The 23778-nt window shown below is 37.4% G+C and overlaps 1 protein-coding gene across 1 annotated transcript in view; it reads right to left on the bottom strand.

Moving 5' to 3' along the window:
- The window catches only part of TDP1 (tyrosyl-DNA phosphodiesterase 1), a 51891-nt gene extending 28516 nt beyond the window's left edge, over nt 1-23375 (bottom strand). The window contains exons 1-11 of the mRNA XM_009280770.1: nt 22829-23375; nt 21263-21306; nt 20556-20611; nt 19401-19497; nt 17134-17168; nt 14721-14813; nt 12916-13086; nt 11247-11325; nt 9132-9317; nt 8289-8337; nt 5085-5151 (exon numbers count right to left, since the gene is read on the bottom strand). Of these exons, the coding sequence (XP_009279045.1) occupies nt 5085-5151; nt 8289-8337; nt 9132-9317; nt 11247-11325; nt 12916-13086; nt 14721-14813; nt 17134-17168; nt 19401-19497; nt 20556-20611; nt 21263-21306; nt 22829-23375 (1424 nt within the window). The remainder of the gene's footprint in view (nt 1-5084; nt 5152-8288; nt 8338-9131; nt 9318-11246; nt 11326-12915; nt 13087-14720; nt 14814-17133; nt 17169-19400; nt 19498-20555; nt 20612-21262; nt 21307-22828) is intronic.
- Between the last annotated feature and the right edge of the window lie 403 nt (nt 23376-23778).

Genomic DNA, 23778 nt, shown 5'->3' with positions numbered 1-23778 from the left:
TAAAAGGCAAATCAAAAATAATCAATCAGCTCCAAAAAACCTCTTAAGTGAACTCTGTTCATTTAAAAGCCTAAGAAGATTGAAGTGGAAGGGCTGGAATTATTTACCTAAGTTGACTTTCAAGACTAACTTTCACACGAGTTAAGTCAAAGAGACTTTGCAGTTCAGGGGTCAAGACCTACCTACTTTAACAACCCTATCCTCTGATGAAGGAAAGAAAACTCTTTCTGAGAACTGGTACTGTATTCCTAACGGGCAAGAGCTGAAACACCATATGCATGTTTGGAGCAAACTAGACACATTTATATTTTGATGCAAGCCACACTGAAGTCTGGTTTTGAAGAATAGACTAATATATATATATTATACAGAAACAGCTAACTAAACTTGTGTTCCCCTACAGAACTCTACACTTCACATACACACAGATTGTAAGGCTATACCATAACTCAATTCTTGTTAATAGCCTTTATCTCACAACTGACAGTTTAGGCAAACATTATCTTTAAGTTTAAGGCACAAAAATTACTAGGTAACTCCAGTAGCACTGTAGAAATGAAAAACAGGAAAAATAGAATTGGGAATTGAACACAGATTTTCTTTAGATCTGTCTTGCTGCCTTACTCGAGGACAAACTTCTTCCCCCACTATTAACTGCAATAATTTTGAGATACTACCTCAGTTTACCGCCTTTTTGCCTCCTTATCATCTTTGACAGATACAATTAAGTACTGTGTTTTAGCAAGAGTACTACCGCTTCTCTTCCTTTTACATTCTACAGTAGTCTAACTGCAGTTAGTTTCAATTACAAGTGATTGAAACTGGTATTCCAGAAAGTTAAAATCAGAAAGGGGAGCATACACTTCGGCCGTATTTTCTTTAATAGGACAGCACAAATACGTAAGGACAAGGGGAAAGAAAGTGATTACGTTCTTCGATCAGGTTTGGTTGTTTTGTTTTTTTCTTTTTTTTTATTACCTCATTGAAAAACTCAAATGATTTTAGTAAAAGCATTATTAGCAAAGAAGTATTTAAGAAATGTTTTCCCTTCAGCCTAAAAGTCAGCTATCTCCAGACTGCATAATGGAATGATAAACCAAAAGAACTGGAAAGGGTTTCAGATGGGTCCAATATCTCATTTAATCTATTCTTAATACAGCTAAATTTCAACTTCACCACGGAACTTTCCTGGCATATTTTAGAAAAAAAAAGCCAAAACAGATTACAAGAAGTCTAAAGTAAAATACAAGTGCAGTTGCTTTGCACAGCAAGGATGAGAGCATATGTCCATATAACAATTTCAGGCTACTTCTAGTCAAATTGGCTTAATACATTTTAAGCTGTAAACTTTTCATCAGAATGCAGCTGGCAGAGGATGTACACAGGACTGATCTCATGTTGCAGTAAACTTCAGGCATATTCAGTCTCGGAGATAAATGTGGTTAAGTTAAACGAAACTAGCTTTGAGAAATTTTATAGAGCAAAACCACAGCTTGAATTAGTTATTTTTTAACTGTAAGAGGTCATGGTACCATGCAAAGTAAAAGCTCAAGTGTGGGGTGAGGAGAAGGAGTTATGTGAGTAGGTATTACCAGAATTTGAACAGTAAAACATGAAAGCCTTTTTGCTAGGTGTGGTTTTTTTTTTTTTTTTTATTCATGGTACCATGCAAAGTAAAAGCTCAAGTGTGGGGTGAGGAGAAGGAGTTATGTGAGTAGGTATTACCAGAATTTGAACAGTAAAACATGAAAGCCTTTTTGCTAGGTGTGGTTTGTTTTTTTTTTTTATTCTTTTACACTCCTAGGACTAGAACTCCTTATCACTAATACAGCTTAACTCTGACTTTAGACCACTAATCCTGACATTTTTACCAGTGACTTGCTGCTACTTCCTCCCTCCCAGTCTCTGGTGGCATTTCAGTCAGCACCTTTTCGTCTTTCTTTTTAATTACACAGCCTCTAATGTGATGATTAGGTGTATTGAATTAAAGAGGTAATCTACTTTCCAACTCTTAAAATGCAACAGCTTTTGACCCTCCTATCCCTCCATTTTTCCAATAGTTATTTCTGAGTTTCATGTAATGTGTTTTTTTGGGAAAGGAGGAGGGAAGAAGTGTTCTCTATGATGAATAAGGTGTCTTTTGCAATATAGAAAAATACTTTGCACTCACTTGCACTGCACTACAAGTGTGAATGCAAAAATTGTGGCTTTTATGTGTACTTAACTGCTTAAAAAAAACTTCTGAAATTTTGCTAAATGTTTGATAAATATTTGTTTTACTTTGCAATGAATTTTTGAGTTTGAAAAGGAGACTACACTGCAATCACAGTGCATTTAGCTGGAAGACATACAGCAAGTATCAATTGCCACCAACGTCTGATATTTCTGGCACAAATGAGGTAAAGGAGCAGACACAGGACCCTTTACAAGTGGAGCTACTGAGACAGGGAAGCCAGATAATCCTAACATCCTGAAAATTAATCCGTGCAGACATGCTCAATCCATAAGCAGAGCCAGAAATAACTCGTTTTCTACACCACCATCTCTTTCATCATTTAGTTCTTACTTCAAATAGTGAATGGGCTTTCCACCTCAAGATAATGGCAACAAGGCTTGAGCATAGTTAAAACAACTCACACCATTAGTCTCAACCATAAGAGAACAGTAGGTCCTCTGTGTAAATGCTCAGTATCTCTCATCTTTTATGATGTTAGGGGAACAACACTGTAGTTCCTCAAACCGAGAAGAAAGATTATTACTCTTCAAAACTCTACAGGCCTAAGGAACACATAAAGCTCTAACACAACTATGATTATGGACTTGTCAACAGCAAGTCAGACAAACTCTGGTCAAACCAATTTCTTCCATTCTTTGAAAATAAAAATTTGGCAAGGTAACTGCACAAACATAAGGCACGTGGTATTAAAAGTCAATCAATTAAAATGAGCATTAAAATACAATGTTTTATGTACTGCTAAAGTCTATCAACTGTTTCAAAAGCAGCAATTAACAGAAGTCATTAAGCATTGCAAACCTCTCCTTATCAATGAGTAATACTGAATACTGAAAGGAAAACACAGCAACCCTACCAGAGAGAAAACTGAGCAAATTGCACCATTTACACAGTAGCTAATCTAATAATGCAGTCTAGTAATCATTTGCTATGATCAGAAAAGTGAAATCAATATTAAGTTTAGTCATCTTATTCTTTTGAGAAATTTGAGAAATTACAATTCAGAGCTGCACTACAGGTTAAATACACTCAACTGGCAGAAGAGATAGAAAAGCAGCCCACAGACATTATAAAAATTGTATGCCTGGGGCAAAGATTCTACCTCTTTGGGTGAGACTATAGGACACCATTTTCCAGCTCCATTAATCTCTCCCTACTTGTAAAAAGGAGCTATTCCTTCTCCTTTACTGTAAGTATAAAGTATTTATCTTCTTTCAGCTCTGGTAGAATCCCTAGTTTCTTGCTGGTTTTGTATTATTTCCAGTGAGGTAAAGACAAATTCCTCTAATCCTTCTACTGCCCAAAGCTTTGCATTACGGCAAGTCTTTAAAATAGCTCATCTCATATTTAACTCTATTGAAACAGGACCTACTATTTTCTGTGTCTCTCAAGTTACCACAGATAAGAAGCTCCTGTATGTCATCTGCTCTATAGTAACAGCTTACATGCAGGCTCTCCTCAAGGGCTAATGTCTTGTGTTACTGCAGGGTAAGAATCTGCATCTGGGTAGCCACTACAGAGCAGTTATGCAGGGCCACTTGTCATCTGCAGCCAATTAGACAGATGAATTTAAAACAGCCCTTTTGTTGCCAGAGCAGGACTGTAATATGGACCAATGAGACAGGTACGTGGGTGTTTTCTCATTAAACAGGAATAAAACAATGAATGGTCTCATTATCAAGTAATGTTCTGTGCACTAAATAAAAGACTAACTGAAAAAAGGTTACATTTTTCTTCCAATAAGATTCTCATGAGGTATATGCTTATAGAAACCTGAATTAAGGTTGCACAGACACACCCAGTTTTATGATCTCCTTGCTTTTTGAATCACGACTAAACAATCTTGAAGTCTTGGAAGGTGTTTGTAGCTTTCTTCCTTTGCTGAATGTGCTCAGAGGGCACACTTCAAAGGCAGGAGAGAAAGCCTCACATGCTTTCTGTTCCAGTTCCATTCCTTGGACATTGACCAGCAAGGCTCACAGCAGCAATCATGTTCACTCCAGAATGGAAGATGCTCTCTGCAACTAGCAATTGTATTCTCAGCCCTCTGAATATATACACAACTTTGCACATATCTAAGTAAGAGTTTGTAAAGTATCTTACCAGTGCAACTTCCACCTGGAAGAGTTAAAAGTTTCTGGTGAAAGGAATGGGGAGCTGCAGTCTTGTAAGAGGTTACCAGATTTAATTTTTTTTTTTTTATCTGCGCAAAACAACTTTTCTCATTGTTCTCAAAACACGCTTAAGTTCTTAAAGATTCAGCCTGAGGGAGACATCTGGCATGGAATGTGTTAGACTGTTAGAATTTGGCAATATTAGTAGCAAGTGAAAATAGAAGTTCTTAATAGAAAACGTCAGGCACCTTTAATAAAAGATGATATTACCATAAAGGACTGAGAATTTTTGCAGCAGTACTGCGGCACTCCAAAAACAAACAAAAAAAAAGCCTTCCTAACCCTGTTGTGGCTCAGTTGAAATCCAGTTAATACTGAGGCACAAGTGGGAAAGTGAAATACAACTAAAAAAAACCCAAAGAAACAACGAGAGGAGTAACATTATTCCAGTTCAGAGAAGGAAAGCTTAAATAGAAGTTTACAGAATCCAAAATCTGGTAGCGTCCTCCATTAGCAACAGTATCCCATATCATTTTTAGAGGCAAATAGCACATTTTGATTATGTTTTGAAGATAAGACCAGCAGATAAGGAACTAAAGGCTTTTATCTCAAGGAGTTTAATACCATGCTTCTGACCACTTCCCCTTAATTTGCTTTTAACCCTCAAACATTACAGCATTGTAAGTTTAAACATACAGACTAAGAAAAAAAGCCCCAAAGAATTGAGTTCTACTTACTGAAAATAGGAATGCAACCACAGCTGTTTCTGTGCTGTCTGTATACTGTACGGTAGTGAGCCACCAGCTTAAGGGAAAAAAAAATAGAACATGTACATTTGTTTTTTGAAAGACATTCTAAAAGCAGCAAGTTATCTGTACTATTCTCATGACTTATTTTCAGAAAATGGTTAAATGCTCCAGTAGTATAAAATTTTATATAGGTTTGGGGTTTTTTTTTCCATTCTTATAATTTAGCAAGTTCCTAAACACTACGTAGCAGATTTATGCTACAAAAAAGAGAAACAGTATACAGGCTATAGAATTAAGTCTTCTTAGAAGACAGATGTTTATGGGTGATTTTTGTTATGATACCACTTGATATCAACAGATTAGAATCGTTACCCACACAAGCTAGAGGGAATAAAACAAGCAGCTTTCAGAAAAAAAAACAAACCAAAAAGAAAACACAAACAAACCACCAAACAACATTATTTTAAAGAGCAAGAATGTCTCTGATGAAACTGTATTTGTATTGATTTGGTCTTTGGCTAATGCATGTTGTGATTTCTTGAAATGAATTTGACAAAGAAGAATCAGCCATGGCATACTGAGTTATATTAGTGTTGTGTACTAAAAACATGATGCAAAACCTACTGCATTCCACCTGTCCTAGAAGACAGCATAAGGACCTGTTACAAAAGCTTTACTACTCTCAGGGATGCACTAACTGCAGGAGTCCACGGAGCTGTTCATTTGCACAAATACAGAGTTACATAATTCGCCAAGTTATTTCACAGTATGAAAGAAATGACAGTAAGGAGTCATTGTGCAGATTGCATCTCTTGACTTTCGAGAGTATCAACTTTGCTAAACAGATGCTGTAGACAAACACATGTATTTCAAAAGACCCTAACTTACTTGTGGGAACCATAGATACCTATAAACTCACTGGCTGTAGTTTCTACATGTCCAAACACTGCTCAGTTCAGAGGAAAGACAGAGCTAAAAGCATTCCTGCTAGCCCTGTGTTCAAGTTCCACCAATTGCTAGAAGAGCTCAACAGCTACTCCATACTACATAGGAGCATAGGTATCCGGCTTGGAACAGGAACACATGTTTATGGATTCAGCAATGCCAAAGAATCACTGAATCGTTGAAGTTGGAAGCACGCTCTGGAGATCATCTAGAATAACTCCCTGCTCAAAGCAGGGTCGAACAGAGCACATTGCTCAGTACAGTGTCCTATCAGGTTTTGACTATCTGCAAGAATGGAGACTCTACAACCTCTGAGCAACCTGTTCCATTTAAACATCAGAAAACATTTTTGCTGTAAGAGTATTCTGGAATCTCCTGTATGTCAATTTATGTCCCTTGCCTCTTTTTCTTTCACTGGTCACCATGTGAAGAATCTGCCTCTACTTTGCATTCTCCTATCAGGTATTTATACACATTGATAATATCTCCCAGGAAAGTTCTCTTCTCCAGGTTGAGGAATTATCCAGCTCTCTTGGCCTCTCCTTGCATGACAGATGCTCCAATCCCTTATTCATCTTTGTGGCCTTCTGCTGGACTTGGTTCAGTATGTCCATGTCTGTCTTGTACTGGGAAGCCAACAACTGGACACAACACTCCAGACGTGGTCTCACCAGTGCTAAATAGAGGGGACAGGTCACCTCCCTTAGGGTTACCTCCCTCAGCCTGATGGCAACGTGCTTCCTAATGCAGCCCTGGATGCCGTTGGCCTTCTTGCCACAAGGGTGCATTGCTGGCTCATCTTCAGCTTAGTGACCACCAGCACTCCCAGGTCTTTTTCTACAAAGCTGCTTTCCCTGGGTCAATCCCCAGTGTGTACTGGTGCCAGGGGTTATTCTTGCCCCAGCACAGTACTTTGCATTGCCCTCTGTTGAACTGCATGAGATTCCTGTCAGCCCATTTCTCCAGCCTGTACAGTTCCTCTGAATGGCAGCACAATCGTCTGATACATTAATCACTCCTCCTGAATTTGTATCATTTGCAAACTCACTGAGGGTGTACTCTGCCCCACCATCCAGGTCACTAACGAAGATATTAAATGCATGGCCCCAGTATCAATGCTTGGCACGCACCACCACTAGTGGCTGACCTCCAGCTGGCCTTCATGCCATTGATCACAACCATTGAGACCTGGCAGTTCAGCCGGTTTCCAATCCGCCTCACTGTCCACTCATCCAGCCTGTACTTCATCAGGTTGTCTGTAATGATGTTTTAGGAGGCAGTGTCAAAAGCCTTACTGAAGTTAAGATAAACAACATCCTGTACACTCCTCTCATTCATCAAGCCAGTCATCTCATCGTAGAAGGACATCAGGTTAATTAAGCGTAATTTCTCCTTTATAAATCCATGCTGACTACTCCTGATCACCTTCTTGTCCATCATATGTTTGGAAATGGTTTCCAGGATTCTTTGTTCCATCACCTTCCCAGGGATCAAGGTGAGGCTGACAGGCCTATAGTTCCCCAGATCCTCCTTCTTACCCTTCCTGAAGTCAGGAAAAGATTCCTTTCTTTCAGTCCTCATGAATCTCTTCCAATTGCCTTGATCTTTTGAAGGCTAATCAACAACAGCCTCGCATTGACATCAGCCAGCTCCCTTAGCATGCATGGGTGTAACCCACATAAGTGCTTGCTTTTGAGAAACAGAAGCTTCACTGCATCAGAATACTACAGTACCTCTTCCTCTTTCAAGTTGGCTGACGCTATGCTTTTTATACAAATATACTGACTTCACGCACACAAACACAGGAAGACTGAACAGAACAATTACATATTGCAATATTAAAAAAATGACTGATGAGTACTGAAACATCTTATTCTCCGTTGTATCTGATGTGCAGGATGACACTGCAAAGAATACACAACTTGGCACACTCAAACCTAATTTTCTGCCAAAATGAAAGTATGACTGGAGTTAGAGCAGTGGGCAGGAGCTGTTTTTTCCTATTCAGTGACATATGAACACAGCTATACAGACTTAAACATTATATACCAATGCCCACAAAGCTTCTGCTATTCAATCACAATAGGAGAGCTGGAGTCAGAGCTCCAGTAACAGTAATAAAAGGATTCTACTGCCATCTATTCTACCAAGTTCTCAGCAAGATGACAACTTCAGGTTCATTCAACATCAACAACTGAAGTGATTTTGCAGGACATTAAACTAATAAATGGGGGTTCATCTGCTTACCGGGATAGCCTTCCAGACTTTGCCTCACATTGTTCACAGTAGGATAAACCTTCATGGAGACAGGGAAAAACAACATAACTTTAATAACACAGCTCTAAATACACAAGCTGTCAATTTTCAAGCAAAAATCACCTTAAAGAAATACTTGAGAAAAAAAGCATTAAAAGCTTCATTTTTCAGCATGAATAAGATTGCACTGCAGCTTAAAACTAGTTGTGTACCAGTAACAAAGGTATTTTTACCTCTCTTGCAGAGCTTACCATAATTAGCTAGCACGAAGTCAAACAATCCTGCTTCAACCACTTCCACAGTGGTCAAAGTAAGTTCTTAACATTATTTTATAAGATTTTTAGACTCGTATCTCAAATACAAGTATGCAGGGGCAATTAGCACACAGTAAGGGCCTAGTCTGACAAAATTTTGTCCTTGATTTAACAAGCTCCTGCCACAAACTTGTTTCTGCTCCTCCCCTTAACTGTGCTAATAACCTGACCAAAATAACCAGGTTAGAAAATAATTTGTTCTAGGTATTAATCACTCAGGGTTCAGTTACATCTCAGTAGCAGAAACAGCTGTATCTACAAAACTCAATGGAAGACAAGCTATAGAATGAGAATATAATTTTGATTAAATTACATATACTCCAGTGTCATGCAGATGGAAATTATAGTACATTTTTACAGTATACCATACATGAGTAAGTGTCACTAAGTGGCATCCTTATGATTTAAGGATGAAAACTACATTAATGTCTTGTAAAAGTTAAAAGCAAACCAATGACTAAAATATAAACAACAAATGAGTAAGTGTTAAATAAAGGTTACTAGCATCTAAAAGACGTACCAAATGAATTGGAACATCACATTTAAGGAGAGTTGTCACACTGCTGCCTGCAGCCACCAGGCTCTCCTGGAACTCCGAGCAGAGCCATTTGGACCCATCAGCTCCCATTGAACCAATGCTTGAGAACTGTCCAACAACAGGCCAGGATTCCTGTGCTGATGTTGACGAAGCATGCTCTTTCAAAAGCTAGTGAGGGAAATTAAAACACTGTTAGACTTCAACAGGGAAAGAAAACCTTAATTAGGAGGTTTGATATTGCTTCTGATATAATAAATCCTCTATAATTCACTTCTGACAACAAAAGAGATTAACATTCATACTATCTATTTAACTTTGCAATAAAGAAGTCATCAGGCTCTCCAAATAAACCCACTGTTCCTTCAAGAGAAGATCAAACATCACAAGTTTTATCCAAAAGCACTGAAGCCAACCATTAAATAGTGGGTAAAAAGAATGCTAGCAGCTCTTCCTAAAAACATGAAACATTAGCTTCAGAAGTCACAATAAATTGAACAACTAAATCTTTTTATATTTGGTGGTTGTTGGCCATAAAATTCCTCTCATATCCTAAAGCCCCAGCTACAATAGAAGCCCAGAATAAGAGGGGAAAAAAGAACAATTGAAGAGAAAATTGAAGTAATCCTTTCAGAGGAGTTCTTCAGCCATGAATGGAATTTAAAGTCACATTAAAAACAGATGGATATAGGCACATATTAAATTGTATGTAGTGGCTACCTTTTCCCCCCCTCTAGAGAAGACACATAACTAAATGGCTTCAGTCATCAGTGTAGTGTCACCAGGTCTACCTGCATTGTCACTAAAAGAATTAATCTTTTTGATCACAGAAACATTTGCCACAAGACCATCTTTATCCTTTACAGGCTTTTTCTGTTTTATTTTTGTTTTCATTCAGTGTCTTACTAGGCAAAAAAACACAGACATATATATCAGAAAGGGCAAGCTCTTTACGAGCAAGGGGAGGTCTAAGAGTAACCTTCTGTTGAAAAGTAATGTGATAAACAGACATTTTGTATGTTGCTGAAGTTTGCCATGGACAGCATTAGAATTCCATGTAAAATTCACGATGGAATTTGAAATAATGCCACTTCAGCAGGAGATGCAGGTTGAAAATTCCCCAATTATGAGAGGCATTTAACAGATGACATGAAATACTTTACCTGATTCTAAATAAATACTGAAAAAGAAGGGGCCGTACGAACTTGAGATATGCAATCTTGTATGAAGATTTACCATTATGGCTTATTTAAATAATGCGGGAGGGGGTGAGGGTAAAAAAAAAAAGCACATTCCTAATTATTCAGTTGATTAAAAAAAAAAATCAAGATCTTAGAAATGTAGTAGAACAAAACTAAAAACCTGACTGAATTGATGACATCAGCTATGTGCAAACTGGTTTTTAATTTGTTTTTTTTTTGCCAGGTCATTAGGGAAAAAGAAACTGTAATAGCCCTTAACTTTTAAGTAAATAAAATAAGTCTGTTCCCTAAGTGCAGGCAAATTATTCAGTTGATTAAAAAAAAAATCAAGATCTTAGAAATGTAGTAGAACAAAACTAAAAACCTGACTGAATTGATGACATCAGCTATGTGCAAACTGGTTTTTAATTTGTTTTTTTTTTGCCAGGTCATTAGGGAAAAAGAAACTGTAATAGCCCTTAACTTTTAAGTAAATAAAATAAGTCTGTTCCCTAAGTGCAGGCAAGTCTGTATCAACACATCTTTCCCCAGTGAGTGCCTTTGAAAAAGGCTGTATTTGGTTCCCAGTCACAGAAGACTGGATTTTGATAGTGTCACACTTGTTAGAAACACCAACAGCAGCTAGGAAGTCATTTGACTGATGATGCCTCCTCAGCTATCTGTAAGCACATGACAATTCAGACCACAAGCTGACCATAGTAATAATGTCTAGGAATATTATGTGCAAAGTCTACACTGTCATAAGTTGCAAGCTTATGTTATTGCTAACTTAAACTGTAACAATGTATTAAAAGATTGCTGATCATAGCTGGAAAAATTGAAAGGAACTAAAGAATGCTCTCCAAAATTATATTTACAGTTAAAAGGATATTAACAGAAAAGGTTACAGTTTTAGTACCTTTCTGAGCCTAAGATGACCCCACTTTTCTTTATCACTACCCTGATATCGTCCAGGGGTAGAACCAAGCAGATACACTCTACAGAAAGAAAAAAACACAAAACCAAGTTATTTGCAGCTCTGGAGTGTTTTGGTTTGTAAAGTATTAAGGTATTTAAGTAAAACCTATCAGCAAGGTTGAACACAGAAGTACAGCCAGAAATATTTAATCTTTCACACTTAAGATTCACAATATAAAGAAAAGTGGATTTTCAGCTGTATAATTTATTATTAGCATTCTATATGACTGTCATGCACCACCAGGCTGTTCTATAGCATAGACAGGAACTGCATCTATTTCTGTGTACAAAAATGCAGAAGATAGATGATATTAGCAACAAATGCAAATAGCTCTTGTTTGGCACAGAATGGGGCATGTAATTTTGAGTAAAGCCAATCTATTGCTACATCCAAATCAGCAGATTCAGGTATGAGATTTCATTTGGGCACCTAATAGCTCAGATGCAAAATACAGCTTTTTCAATTGTCTTCCCAATAATTGTTTAGTAACCTGTTTGACTTTGCCCTGAAAACAGAGAACAGACCTGCCTAGAGTCACAACAAACAGATGGTTTAAGCAGCTGTTCCTTACTGCATCTCATGCCTAGCTTTATCCATGAATAAATGTCCCCTACACATTTTATACGGCAAGGAACTGATCCTTATCTTAACAAGTGACTTTTCCATAACCCGTGCAATAAACTCGCATCAGCTAGGGCTCAGCCAGCCTGTCCAAGCTCATGCAGATGACCAAGTGAATAAGAACAGCAGTTCAGGCTGTTATCTTACTTAACTATAAGGTACATACTTTTTTTCCCCCTCCAATCTTGTAAGATTCCATGTATTTTATACATTAAACTAGACAAGGTTTCAGTCTCTATATCCACCACAGTTTATGACCTTTTTCAGCTTTTCTTTTCAAAAATTTTTTGCCAGCTTATAAAACTACTATTAAGCAGCCAAGGAGATTTACACTTTCTGAAGTAAATACCATATTTCAGTGGAAATGCAGGATGTATCTATTAGAATAAAGCATCCTGAATTACTTTAAGTAATATCAGCAATGTGATATTAGAGAAGACTGTTTCAAGACAAAGCGTATTACTGCTTAACATTACATTGCCTACCAGACACGATCCATGCCTGTAATGGGCAAAATTCTATACATATGTATATGGATTGAACTTTGCCTTAAAAGTACAGAAGCCTATTCTTAATAAAATCCCCATTACAATAACCTTTGTTTATATGATCCCTCTTACATGACAAACCAAATACAACTCAGTTTTTTCCAATGGTAATTTTATTGGAGCACATATGTAAGCCAGACTGACTTAAATGAAATTCTGGGTCCCTATTACTTACAGCTACCTTCTGCCAAGTTACTGCTCATGTACCTTTTTTCATTCCTTTAAAATGTATGTTTATAAAACTAGAAGTTGGTCAATTCAACATAATCTGCATAAGATAGATTTAAAAAACTGCCTAAAGTTAGACTCATGTTTAAACACTTCAGTCTGAAACAAGGTAAGCTTACAACACAAACCCATGGTCTAATAAATCCTAACAGAGATGTTTAATTTTTTGGAAAAAAGTATGCAAGTTACTATAAACACAAGATAGCATATACCTTGTCTCTGATAAATCATGCTCTTGAATCAGATCTATCCATTCCTTGAGCGTAGGAGAATTGTAAGCCATCAAGTAACTTATTAGGTCAGATTTGAAATTAGTTTCAGATTCACCAGCAGAAATAGTTCTTCCCTGAGGTAGCCTTGGATATAAAGGGCTTAGCCACATTCTAAAAACAAAGCCACAAAAACAAGGACACCACACATTAACACATGGTTTTAGTAAGTGATTAAAGCACATCTGAAGGTCCTAAATGAATACTAGACAGATTTATTGTGATACTAACTATAAAGCAACTTGCCTTTACTGTACAATTACAGAATCGTCAAGTCTTACACTCAATACCACAAAACTAGTACTTTCAAATGAAAATAACAATCTCAACACATTTATCCATGCATACATTTGCAGCTTTCATCACTGTTAAAGAGGGCAGGCTCAGACTTACCGACCAGTAGTCCTTTCATCAAGATTTTCCTGTATGAACAGAAAACTGCAACGCATTCTGCTAAGCTAGTGGTTTGTGTAATGATATAGAAAAACACCAATTAGGACACCTGAAAGTTCTGCATAGTTTGAAGAGTAGCCCACAATGATAACTTGCCTCTCCAGAACTTCCATCAGAATAAAATAGGGTGGGCACTATGCAGGGAAAACATCTAGCATTTCTTTCCAGTCACACATTATTGTAGCCATGGAAACCAAAGGTTGTGCATTATCAAGTTTACAACGTGTTGATACTATCCTTTGTAATTCAGAAGCCTATAAAACAGAGAAGCCAGTGAACCATCATATTGGTGATACAATGTATTATTGCAGAGTGCAAAAGCTAAAAAGAAAACTGTTTTTCATGTTTGACAAGCAGGGCAACTTGTTAAGCATCCCAAACAGATATTTTCATGCCTTCTTGGCTTTCTGAAAAGCTAACTGCCAAAAGATACTAAGCCATCCCTAAGTAAAAGATTTAAGGCAAAAAATCAGTGGTTATAGTTTTGCCACTCAAAAACCCTTATGAGAGCTTGCCTCAGACAAGTGAAAAGCCTCAAAACCTTGCCATATTTAATGGCAGCAAAATAGACGTCAAGATGATAGTAACTTCTGAAAAAGTATTTACAGTTAGTTTGATGAAGAAATCTTATACCCTGAGTTACTGTGGAGATCTAACTAAGAAATGCTCCCATAAAAAAGAAAACAAGAGGTTGAGGGGCCTTATATTAACATGTCACTTAGTTTTGTTTAGAGCACAAAAAATAGGACTATGTCCCAAGCTGGCCATTAAGTTTAAAAACTTCTACCAAAAAAAATGAGGAAGAAAATTCCTTCCAAGGAAAGGATACTGGGTCATCTACTGTATTAAGGAACCAATGGTGCCCAGCATTTATCAGGTTACATTCTAGATACAGTCACAGCAGAAGCAGAACATCTGCACATTCACATTATTCTTGCAGTATTAAGATAACTTTTAAACAGCTGCTTCAGATTTATATGAAGAGTACTTTATAGCTAGGTAGTTTTTTCATAAAGAGACAGCATGGCATAATAAATGATCTTAAATCAGTCAGACTGAACTTAAGGTAACACCCAGCTCAGGACATAATTTTGTTTACAGTAGAAAGCAAGTAGAGTTCAGGCTTAGCTACCACCATTCTAGATCTGGGTTTTTTTTTTTGCAGGATAGCTCTATCTTAGGAGCGTAAGACTTCCAGCAGTGGAACATCTGACCTAGTATCCGGTCTCCAGCAGTAGCAGATACCTACAGAAAGTATTAAAGTAAACATACACCTGCTAGAGATTGTTGCTTACCCCTGAGTTTTCTGGTGCCAATCTTCAGCAATAAGATTGGATGTATGTATCACAACTCGAAGACCTTCTTCATATAACAACAACATCATTTTCCTTTAAAAAAAAAAGATAACACTTCATCTGTTTCAAGTACACTGAGAGTAGGCGATAAATTAACAATTCATTAAAATGCTCCAAGATAATTATTTTCAAAACATTTGTTCTGCATAGTGCAAGCACTTAGACTTCAATCCATGTGCATGCCAAACTCACATGGCAGTCATTAGACTATCCTGTATATTTTTTCAGCAGCATCATACGATATATTCCAGAGTACAGCTTAACATCTCATGCAACTGATTTCCCAAAGCAAAAATGAATATTTACAGAACACTTTCTATATTTTCTATGTTCTTCAGATAAACTTATTCCTTTGCAGATAGTTAAAAAAAGAATTAAGGAACACTAAAAGGCCTTTGCTTATAGCTGAATTTATTAAAACCTAGTTCTCTTCTCTTAAACTGACAACTTTTAAAATAAAATATGTAGGTAACTAACAATTGGGATGGCAAAAAAAGCTATTTATCTACCATAAATCTAAACTCAAGCTACAGCACAAAGGAGTTTTAAAACTAGTAACTGAGTTAAAAAATGTCTATATTTTTTGTAACATAAGTGCTCAAATTTTCATATAGAAGTTTTCAACAGTTGTGTAAAGACAGCATATCCATGTGACCCTGAAGGATGAGATGGTTTCCATAGAAACCAATGCTCAAGAATGAAAACTGTAAGGAAACACATGTTTATTTTCATTGCTGTCCCATGGCAAGATAAAGCCACACAAATCGTATCAGGCTCAAATTTAGACAATTATTTATTCAGTAATTCCTGCTTTTAATGTTAGAGTTCAGCAAACTAACATTCAAGTGCCTGCACATGTTTTCCTGTGCTTACTGCATAGTTTATGCAATATACAAGACCCCCTAACTATAAAATAGTTCCCCACATCTGTGTTATGCCTTGATCTAAGCACAAATTGAGTTGACAGTAAAATAAGTATTTTACAGCAAAATGAAGTACAAGATTAAGGTATATAAAAGTGATAACTGACCAAAACACCACTACCTCAAAAAAAAAAAATCACTGACATGTAATTTAAGTTTTACACCATACAACAGGAATGACGTGAGTTTAAGTCTTTATATTTGATGAAGTGAAATCTGTTAAGCTTCTCTTGGCAAAAATTGTTTCATTACCCACCAAGATGGGATTTGCTGGTCTGCTACCCACTTGTGTTCCATCTGCAGTGGAACACGCATTCAGAGATACACTACCCAAAACAACCCTTTAAAATATAGGGTTAAAGAAGTGTAGCATTTAACATCACTATCACTTATTTATCCCAAAGTGTGGTGGAAGAAAAAAAAAAAAGTTTAAAGTTGAGCATACAGAGGATGAGAGCTACTGCTTAAGCAAAAATAAGCTAAAGCTTTAAAAATGATCAGTTTGAAAAACAACCTCAATTCCTTCTATGTCCCTCACTAAACCTGAAAGAGAAGCAAGACTCATTTTTGAAATGCTGATTTCTTTCCTTCATTTACATATTCCTCTCCAAACAGGCAATGAGGAGGTCAGTATGCTTTCTACCAGAAATACAGATATACCTTCAGTGGGCATTTCAGATCAATGTTTTAACGTAATGTCACGTTTTATAAAACGAGCTATACAAAAGGATTGATTAAAAATACTACAGTGCCCCGAAACCAAAGATCTTTGCTACAAGACATTAAGATTAAATCTGTTCTTATCTGTAGCTTGCAATCTACAAAATTCCCTTTGTGACACTTCTGTAATATCAAATTAAAGTTTTTTCTTTGAAAAGACCCAAAAATTCATTAATTATTTCCAGATCACCCATGTTAACTGCAAAACTGAGCAGTAAATCGGTGTTGTGTCCAACCTGCCAATGACTGATCAAGTCTGCATTACAGTTTTGGTATTAAGGCATGAGTTAAGAGCCAGGACCTGCAGTTCACTGACTTCAATTGTCTAACTTGCACATCTCGTATCTACCTAATAGCTGATTTGTTTCCTTAAACTAGAACAATCCTATCATCTATAAATACAAAATAAGTAAAGAAATTTTTCTTTAAGACTCAACAACTTCTAGGAAACCCAGTTTTATGGCTTTAAAATAACTTGCAGATAAATGAAACAGATACACATAGATCATGAAAGATACTACTTTTACTTTCCATCAGTATACATTAGGCCTTCAGAATTATGTTTTCACAAACAGTAATAATCTATCTTCCTATCCCATAAATACTTTAAGACACTAGACACTAGTTACTAGTCCAATTATGGTAACTGCATGTACCAACTCCACAGTCATCTTTAGAAGTGCAGCTTTCTGCTTCATAGTGTTACTTACGTATGGTGAGTTCCAAAGGCAATATCCAGTTTAGCCTATAAAATTAAGAAGTTGATCATTAAAAATTCATATTGTGCATTCCTATATGCAAGAATGTTAAAGGAGAAGAGGTGCTCCTTCATTTTGTTTCATTCCACTGCTCTCTAGTGGACAGATCACAAAATACATTATTTTTCCCCTCAACACCTTTAAATGTGCTTATTTCTAGAAGTTAGACTTCAAATGGCAATGCAACTCTTTGCGCTGGAACTGCTCCAGCAGAATTTCTGGTCTCTTACCAGCAATATTTTCAGAAACAGTCAGCCTTGCAGAAAAGCACCTGAGGGTCCTGCTGGACGCAAAGTTGAACAGGAGCCAGCAATGTGCCCTTGCAGCAAAGATGACTAATAGTGTCCTGGGCTGTGTTAGGAGTGTTGCCAGCAGGTTGAGGGAGGTGATCCTTCCCCTCTATTCAGCATTGGTGAGGCCACACCCGCAGTACTGGGTCCATTTCTGGGCTCCCCCATACAAGAAAGATACAGACATACTGGAGGGAGTCCAATGAAGGGCCACTAAGACAGTTAAGGGACTCGAGCATCTCTCCTATGAGGAAAGGCAGAGAGCTGGGACTATTTAGCCTGGAGAAGAGAAGACTCAGAGGGGATCTGATCACTGTATACAAATATCTGAAGGGAGGGTGCAAAGAGGATGGAGCCAGGCTCTTTTCAGTGGTACCCAGTGACAGGACCAGAGGTAATGGGCACAAACAAACACAGGAGGTTCCCTCTGAACACCAGGAAACACTTTCTTCTGTGAGGGTGACTGAGCACTGGCATGGGTTGCCCAGAGAGGCTGTGGAGTCTCCCTCCTTGGAGATATTTAAAACCTATCTGAACATTGTCCTGGACAACTGGCTCTAAGTGACCCTACTTGAGCAGGAGAGTTGGACCAGATGACCTTCAGAGGTCCCTTCCAATCTCAACCATTCTGTGATTCTGAAGCATATGATGACTGTTACAAGCAGCTTAATGGCTAACATAGCAAAGAAAAGGACAGAAGCCAGACAGAAATGTTTTTTTTATCAGCGCTCTGCTCTTATTAAAGAGTATTTACAGCACAATTTCTAGGGAGAGAATGAAACATGAGTTACAGATGTTAAGAAAATACTTTTAGCCAGTGACGGCTCCAACATTGTGCCTAGTTAATACAGGCATGGAGGAGGAGATTAAAATACTTACAATTTTGTTTTGGGGTACTAAAATAATGGAATGCATGTAGACTACCAGAAGAATATGAAGCAGTATACCCAAATAGGAAAATCATCACAAACGCCATTTTCCCCTGCTACTTACTATTAACTACACTGACAAGTTTATCATATGGGACATATTACATTCAAATTCTTGTTGTGTGTGAAAAGGAAACATTATATGCAAACCCATGAATTTATTGTTAACATATCTGAAATCTTCATCTAAAATTGTTGCTACTCCACAACTTAGTGCAAACACCTGATTAGTATAGCACACAGCAGCCCAGAAATCCTGGCCTTGAGAACTCACTATGTTTGGCATCAACACAGCAATCTCTAGGAAGAAAGAAGAAAGGAAGGAAGAAGGAAGGAAGAAAATTCCAAGATTATCCTCTTCCTAACGAAGAGTAAGATATCCCCATGATCAATAACATACTCCACCCAGCAAAATCCTGAAACAGTGGCAAGTTGCCATAACCACATCCCTTCCCCAGGCTGAAGCCAATAGCTTTATGGCTCGGGGACAGCAAATGAGCGAGTATAACATCAGAGAGAAAACAGCATATGCCAGGAAGCGTGCTCATAGCAATTTAAACAGTATTATGGAGACTATTTGTAACAGCATTTTCTTATGTAAAACATTTGGACAAATAATAATTCTTTGATGAGACTTAAGATTACAGTGACACAAGGACTAAGTGCTGCACTTTACACAAAAAGTACTTTCTTTTCAGCCATTACAAGAATCTGAGTGCAACATATTAGTGGAGAAGGTGTGCAGTGCTTCTGTGAGCCCATAACATTTTTGGGGGCAACCATTCTGTGTAAACCTTTTGCGGGTGACAGTCTACCATAATCACAGAAGACCAGGAACACAGTTACTATGTGCCTATGGTCCTGGTAAGTATATTCCTTAAAGCATAACAAGAAATTCTTGACTTCTCATATAAGGTGTGTCTCTCTTCATCCATAACAAGATTTTTGAGTGCAACAGGTGGCTTACTTTCAACCAAAGGATGATACAAATGTTAATTACCTGACAAAAGCTAATGTTCTCATAAGGACGTGCTTGTGCAAGCAGTTCAGCTTTAGATTCTCTCTTTTCGCCATGAACTATCAACAATGGCTTCTTCCTTAAATAAAAGGAGATTACGATTAAAACATCAAATGAATTAGTAATCAGTCTAAACCACTCCTTCATGTAGCTATGACTTCTGGCCCCTAAATCTGGTAGCCCAGTAGGAAGATGGCACTAAAATCTATATGCCTTATTAACTAACTCAAAAAAGCAGTAACTACAATAGAAGCTCTAAGAGAAAGACACTAGAAAACTTCAATGGGAAAAAAAAAGGGAAAACAGGAAGCGTGGAGTAAATCAGACACCAAAATAGAAACTAATAATACAAGATTTTGTAAGGAACTCTTGTCTGTATAGCTAGAAACAGACAGATAAAAGCTCTCAAAAGTATTGATATACACAGTGTGGATCTAAGACAATTTAATCATTGTTACCTTACGGAGAAGATGGGAAGAATGAGAGGAAAAAGGAGAGGGCTAGGTCTACTCTGGCAGTAGTTTCATGTTCACTTCCTAATACTCTGTTCTACTGCATTTCCAGTAAAATGAAAAAAAAAAAAAAAAAGAGAAAACTGTACATCATACACTCACTTCATCTGCAGTAGGTTGCAATTATCAGAATAGAGTTTCAAGCAAACATAAGAACTGCTTTCATGACAATATCCAGCAACTCCAACCATATCATATCCATGACATGTCCTGATAATTTTCACATAGTTTTCTTGTGCCCTTCCTACATTCCCTCCTTTCTCTTCCATGACCTTGCTCTTGGCTCAGTAAACTATATGGCAACAAGCTTCTTGTTCCATCTTTATAGGTCATCTACTGCATTGTCGCCGCAGCCCACAATGGGACCTCCTAAGTGTTAATTAATAAAAATCAGAAACCAGCCATACTGAACTCTGACCATTTAACAGTCTTGAAAAGAGGCAAGAAATCAATAGAGAACAACTGTGGAATAAATGTACAAGGAAAACCAAGAGTCTAGACATACACAATTGGTAACAATAATTTGCAACTGCAAACAAGTGTTTATCATTCAGTTATAACAGCAACTTGCATGAACAGAATGATTTGGAAACTGTATCATTTCATCTTCGTAAAATAGACATACCTGAATTCCTGCGGATACTGTCTTACAAGCCATCCCACATCTATACAGTAGTTAAACTTGTACGTAAGAAAAAGAAAACAGACTCATTAAAAAGAAAAAGCAGAGTTTTTCAGAACAATGAACTACAGCAAAAAAGCTTTCTATGTAAAGTCATCGCTTAATACCACTTACATCATATACAGCATGTTTTAAAAATAGGTGTATTTTTGAATTTCACGTGCTTTCTTTCATGTCTCTTAACAATTCAGGAATGAACTTAAGTTATTCAAAAGCATGTATTAGTGTTCATAAAATTTAACATGCAGAAAAAAAGAATCACATACACATAATGTAAAAGCTTTGGTTCAAGAACCATCTCTTTGCCATGTGCTTACACCATGAATGATAGCAAAAGCTTCTATCCAATAAGAAAAATATCAATCCTAGATTGCATGGCTTTTTTCTTTCAAAAAAATCATTTACATGCACATAAATACGCATTTTTCAGTTGCACATTCCCCCAAAACAGGAGACAGAAAGCAGTCTTATAATTGCCTGAATTCTAAGCAGAACATGGGATGATTTTTATATTTCAATAAATTGTTGTACAGTTGGAAACTAGAGTTCCCTGCTAATATCGGCTACATGGCACAAACATGGATTGTCAAGTTCAAGGATAATAAAGTGAAATAAGCAACTGAAATCAATTTGGCAAACAGAAAACTCACCTGGGCAGAAGATATGAGAGTCCCAAAAAGAGGAGACAAAATATCTGTTAAAAATATTAAAGCATAATTGAGTAAAAAAGGTTCAAGTAAACATTTCACATCTTGAACAGTTTGATAACTACCACAACACAAGTGTCAGATTGTTCACAGGCTTGGTGTAACAGAGACATTTACAATTAAGTTTACTGTTTTGAATATTAAAGTCACTGATTCCCCTGTGAAACCCTTATGGTCTTATACTTATAAAAAGCATTAATCCTCTCAAAGTAGAAAACAAATTTTAAAAACTTATTAGGAGAAAGACTAAGATCACATGGAGAAAGGGACAAACTACTCTCTCCCTATAGAGAGGGCTTGAAGAACTGTGGCAGGGTAGGAGCAATAAAGGCATAGTTAATGCTTAAAGACTTATCTGTTGCAGACTGATTGTAGGATATGTGTATCCTTAGTTCATTCATGGTAACACAGAAAACTAATCCAGCTGAGGAATTATAACCTTGATAACTGAAGCACAGCAGCAACTTTTAAACGTATCCTACAAATACCTTCTAGGATAGACAAAATATTTCATGCCGTATCTCTACGGAAATCTGGTTTTGCAGGTTAAACAAACAAAAAAACTCAGCCCCTCCACCAGCTCAACTAATCACCTAGCAGGACAACTAGTCCTAAGAGAGAACAGGCCAAAAGCCACAAGGAATTCACAAAGCAGATAAAGACATACAGCAGTAAAGCAAGTGAGGTTTCTGACACCAGACTACCATCAATAATCAATGCTCATAGGGAGCACATGAGGTTGAGGAAAAGTTACAACCTAATTGTATAGGTCTTCAGTCATTTGATCTTCAAAGAACTACAAATTTTTTCTGCCTCATTTTACTGTATTTCTGTGCATAAATCTCTTATTAATACTTGTTTCTGATTTGGTCTTGCAACGTATGAGATTTCATTTCTGAATGAGGGGGTGTTTACGGGTGTACAGAGCTCTTCCCCCTTACACCAAACCACAGCTACACAGCATTCCTGAAGCATCAGTATTGTACACTGAAGACTTCACTCCATCTTGACTTACACTCACTTCTAATTGAATTGAAACTATCTTGTACTGCATCAAGTAATAGTGAATTACTAGGTCCAAACCACTCAGAAGCATGAAGACAAGTGCAAACAACCACTCAGGGAGTATGGTTATGCACCCAAGAAAAGTATCCCTTTAGGATACTAGGACCATGAAGGCAAGTGGTTTTCCCCAGAATAACTCACACAGAAAGCAGCAATAAGAAGCACGATATGATTTGCCTTGGCTAAATGCACATGAGATTTGTGCAGCGTAACTCATAAGTTACAACAGAATCAGTATCAGCAAATTAATGCTTTATACGTTATACTTCTAAAAGAGAAAGGCAAAGATAACAGAACCGATTCCTACAACTTGCACATTTAGAATATGAAGCCTTAGTTACACCAAGGAATATTTGCATTTAAAAATACCCACAAACTAAAAATAAGCATTCTCTTGCAAACAAGTCTCCCAAAAGCCCACTTCTGTAGAAGCCACTTGTTCACCTTTTATGTGAAGGGCTCCAGAATTATAGCTCCGTTCAATTCCTCTGACTTTAGTGAGAAAAAACCTGAAAGGGTTTCCTCCATTTAACAAATCCCAGGTATCTTGGGCTTCACTAGGTGTTTCATTATACTCCTCTGCTTTCTGATTCTCTGAGAGCTCATAATCTTTGCGAAGATTCAGAGGATGTTCTTTGGGTGCATCACATCTTTCTTCTTTCAGTGTTTCTTTGTGGGCATGCTTTTCGTGATCTTCGGGCTCTTCATCGCTACTAGAAAGACACCAGCCTAAGCCTTCTTGGCTAGTTCTCTGTTTTTCTGCTGGAGGTAGTTCTGCAGAAAATTTTTTATCACTGAGCTTCAGGGGAGAAGCTTTTCTCTTGTGAGCAGCTTTCCTAGCTTCAGAGCATGGATATTGTGGCCCACTTGTTCTGCCACGTGCAGCATCCAATAGTGAAGATGTAGATGGTTTTTCACTGTCAGAATTTTCTTCAGTACTTTCATCACTACTAGATACTGTCCATTTTCCGTGTGCACCTTCCTGAAGCATGTTCCTAGGGATTAAAAAACAAAACACCAAAACACATTGTGCATTTTTGCTATGCTCAAGTCTGTTTTTCTTCCCAGTTTCCATTTGCTTACTACTAGGGAGCTTTGCTTTTTGTATTTGGCACAATCTCCATGCAACTTCTGACTCGGGAGAATTTCATAGCACACAAGGCTTATTTGTTTCTGTGCCCAGGAAACAAAGAAACACGTGCAATGGGAGCAACCGTCAAGTGGGAAGCAGCTAACGTGGAAATCTGCACCTGGAAAACCGGCTAGGATAGGGACACGTACAGGGAAGCGTTTCAAAAGTCCAAAGAGTAATTTGCATCATGCAGGTATTTCTCATGCCGACCCTAACGCTCAGGGGTCTAGCGCGCTCTGCTGAGGAGACACAGAAGCACAAA

The sequence above is a fragment of the Aptenodytes forsteri genome, unplaced genomic scaffold (genome assembly GCF_000699145.1).
Source record: "Aptenodytes forsteri isolate BGI_AS27 unplaced genomic scaffold, ASM69914v1 Scaffold193, whole genome shotgun sequence".
Classification (NCBI taxonomy): domain Eukaryota; kingdom Metazoa; phylum Chordata; class Aves; order Sphenisciformes; family Spheniscidae; genus Aptenodytes; species Aptenodytes forsteri.
Note: the sequence above shows the minus strand (reverse complement) of the source record. Positions and strands in the feature narration are given on the sequence as shown.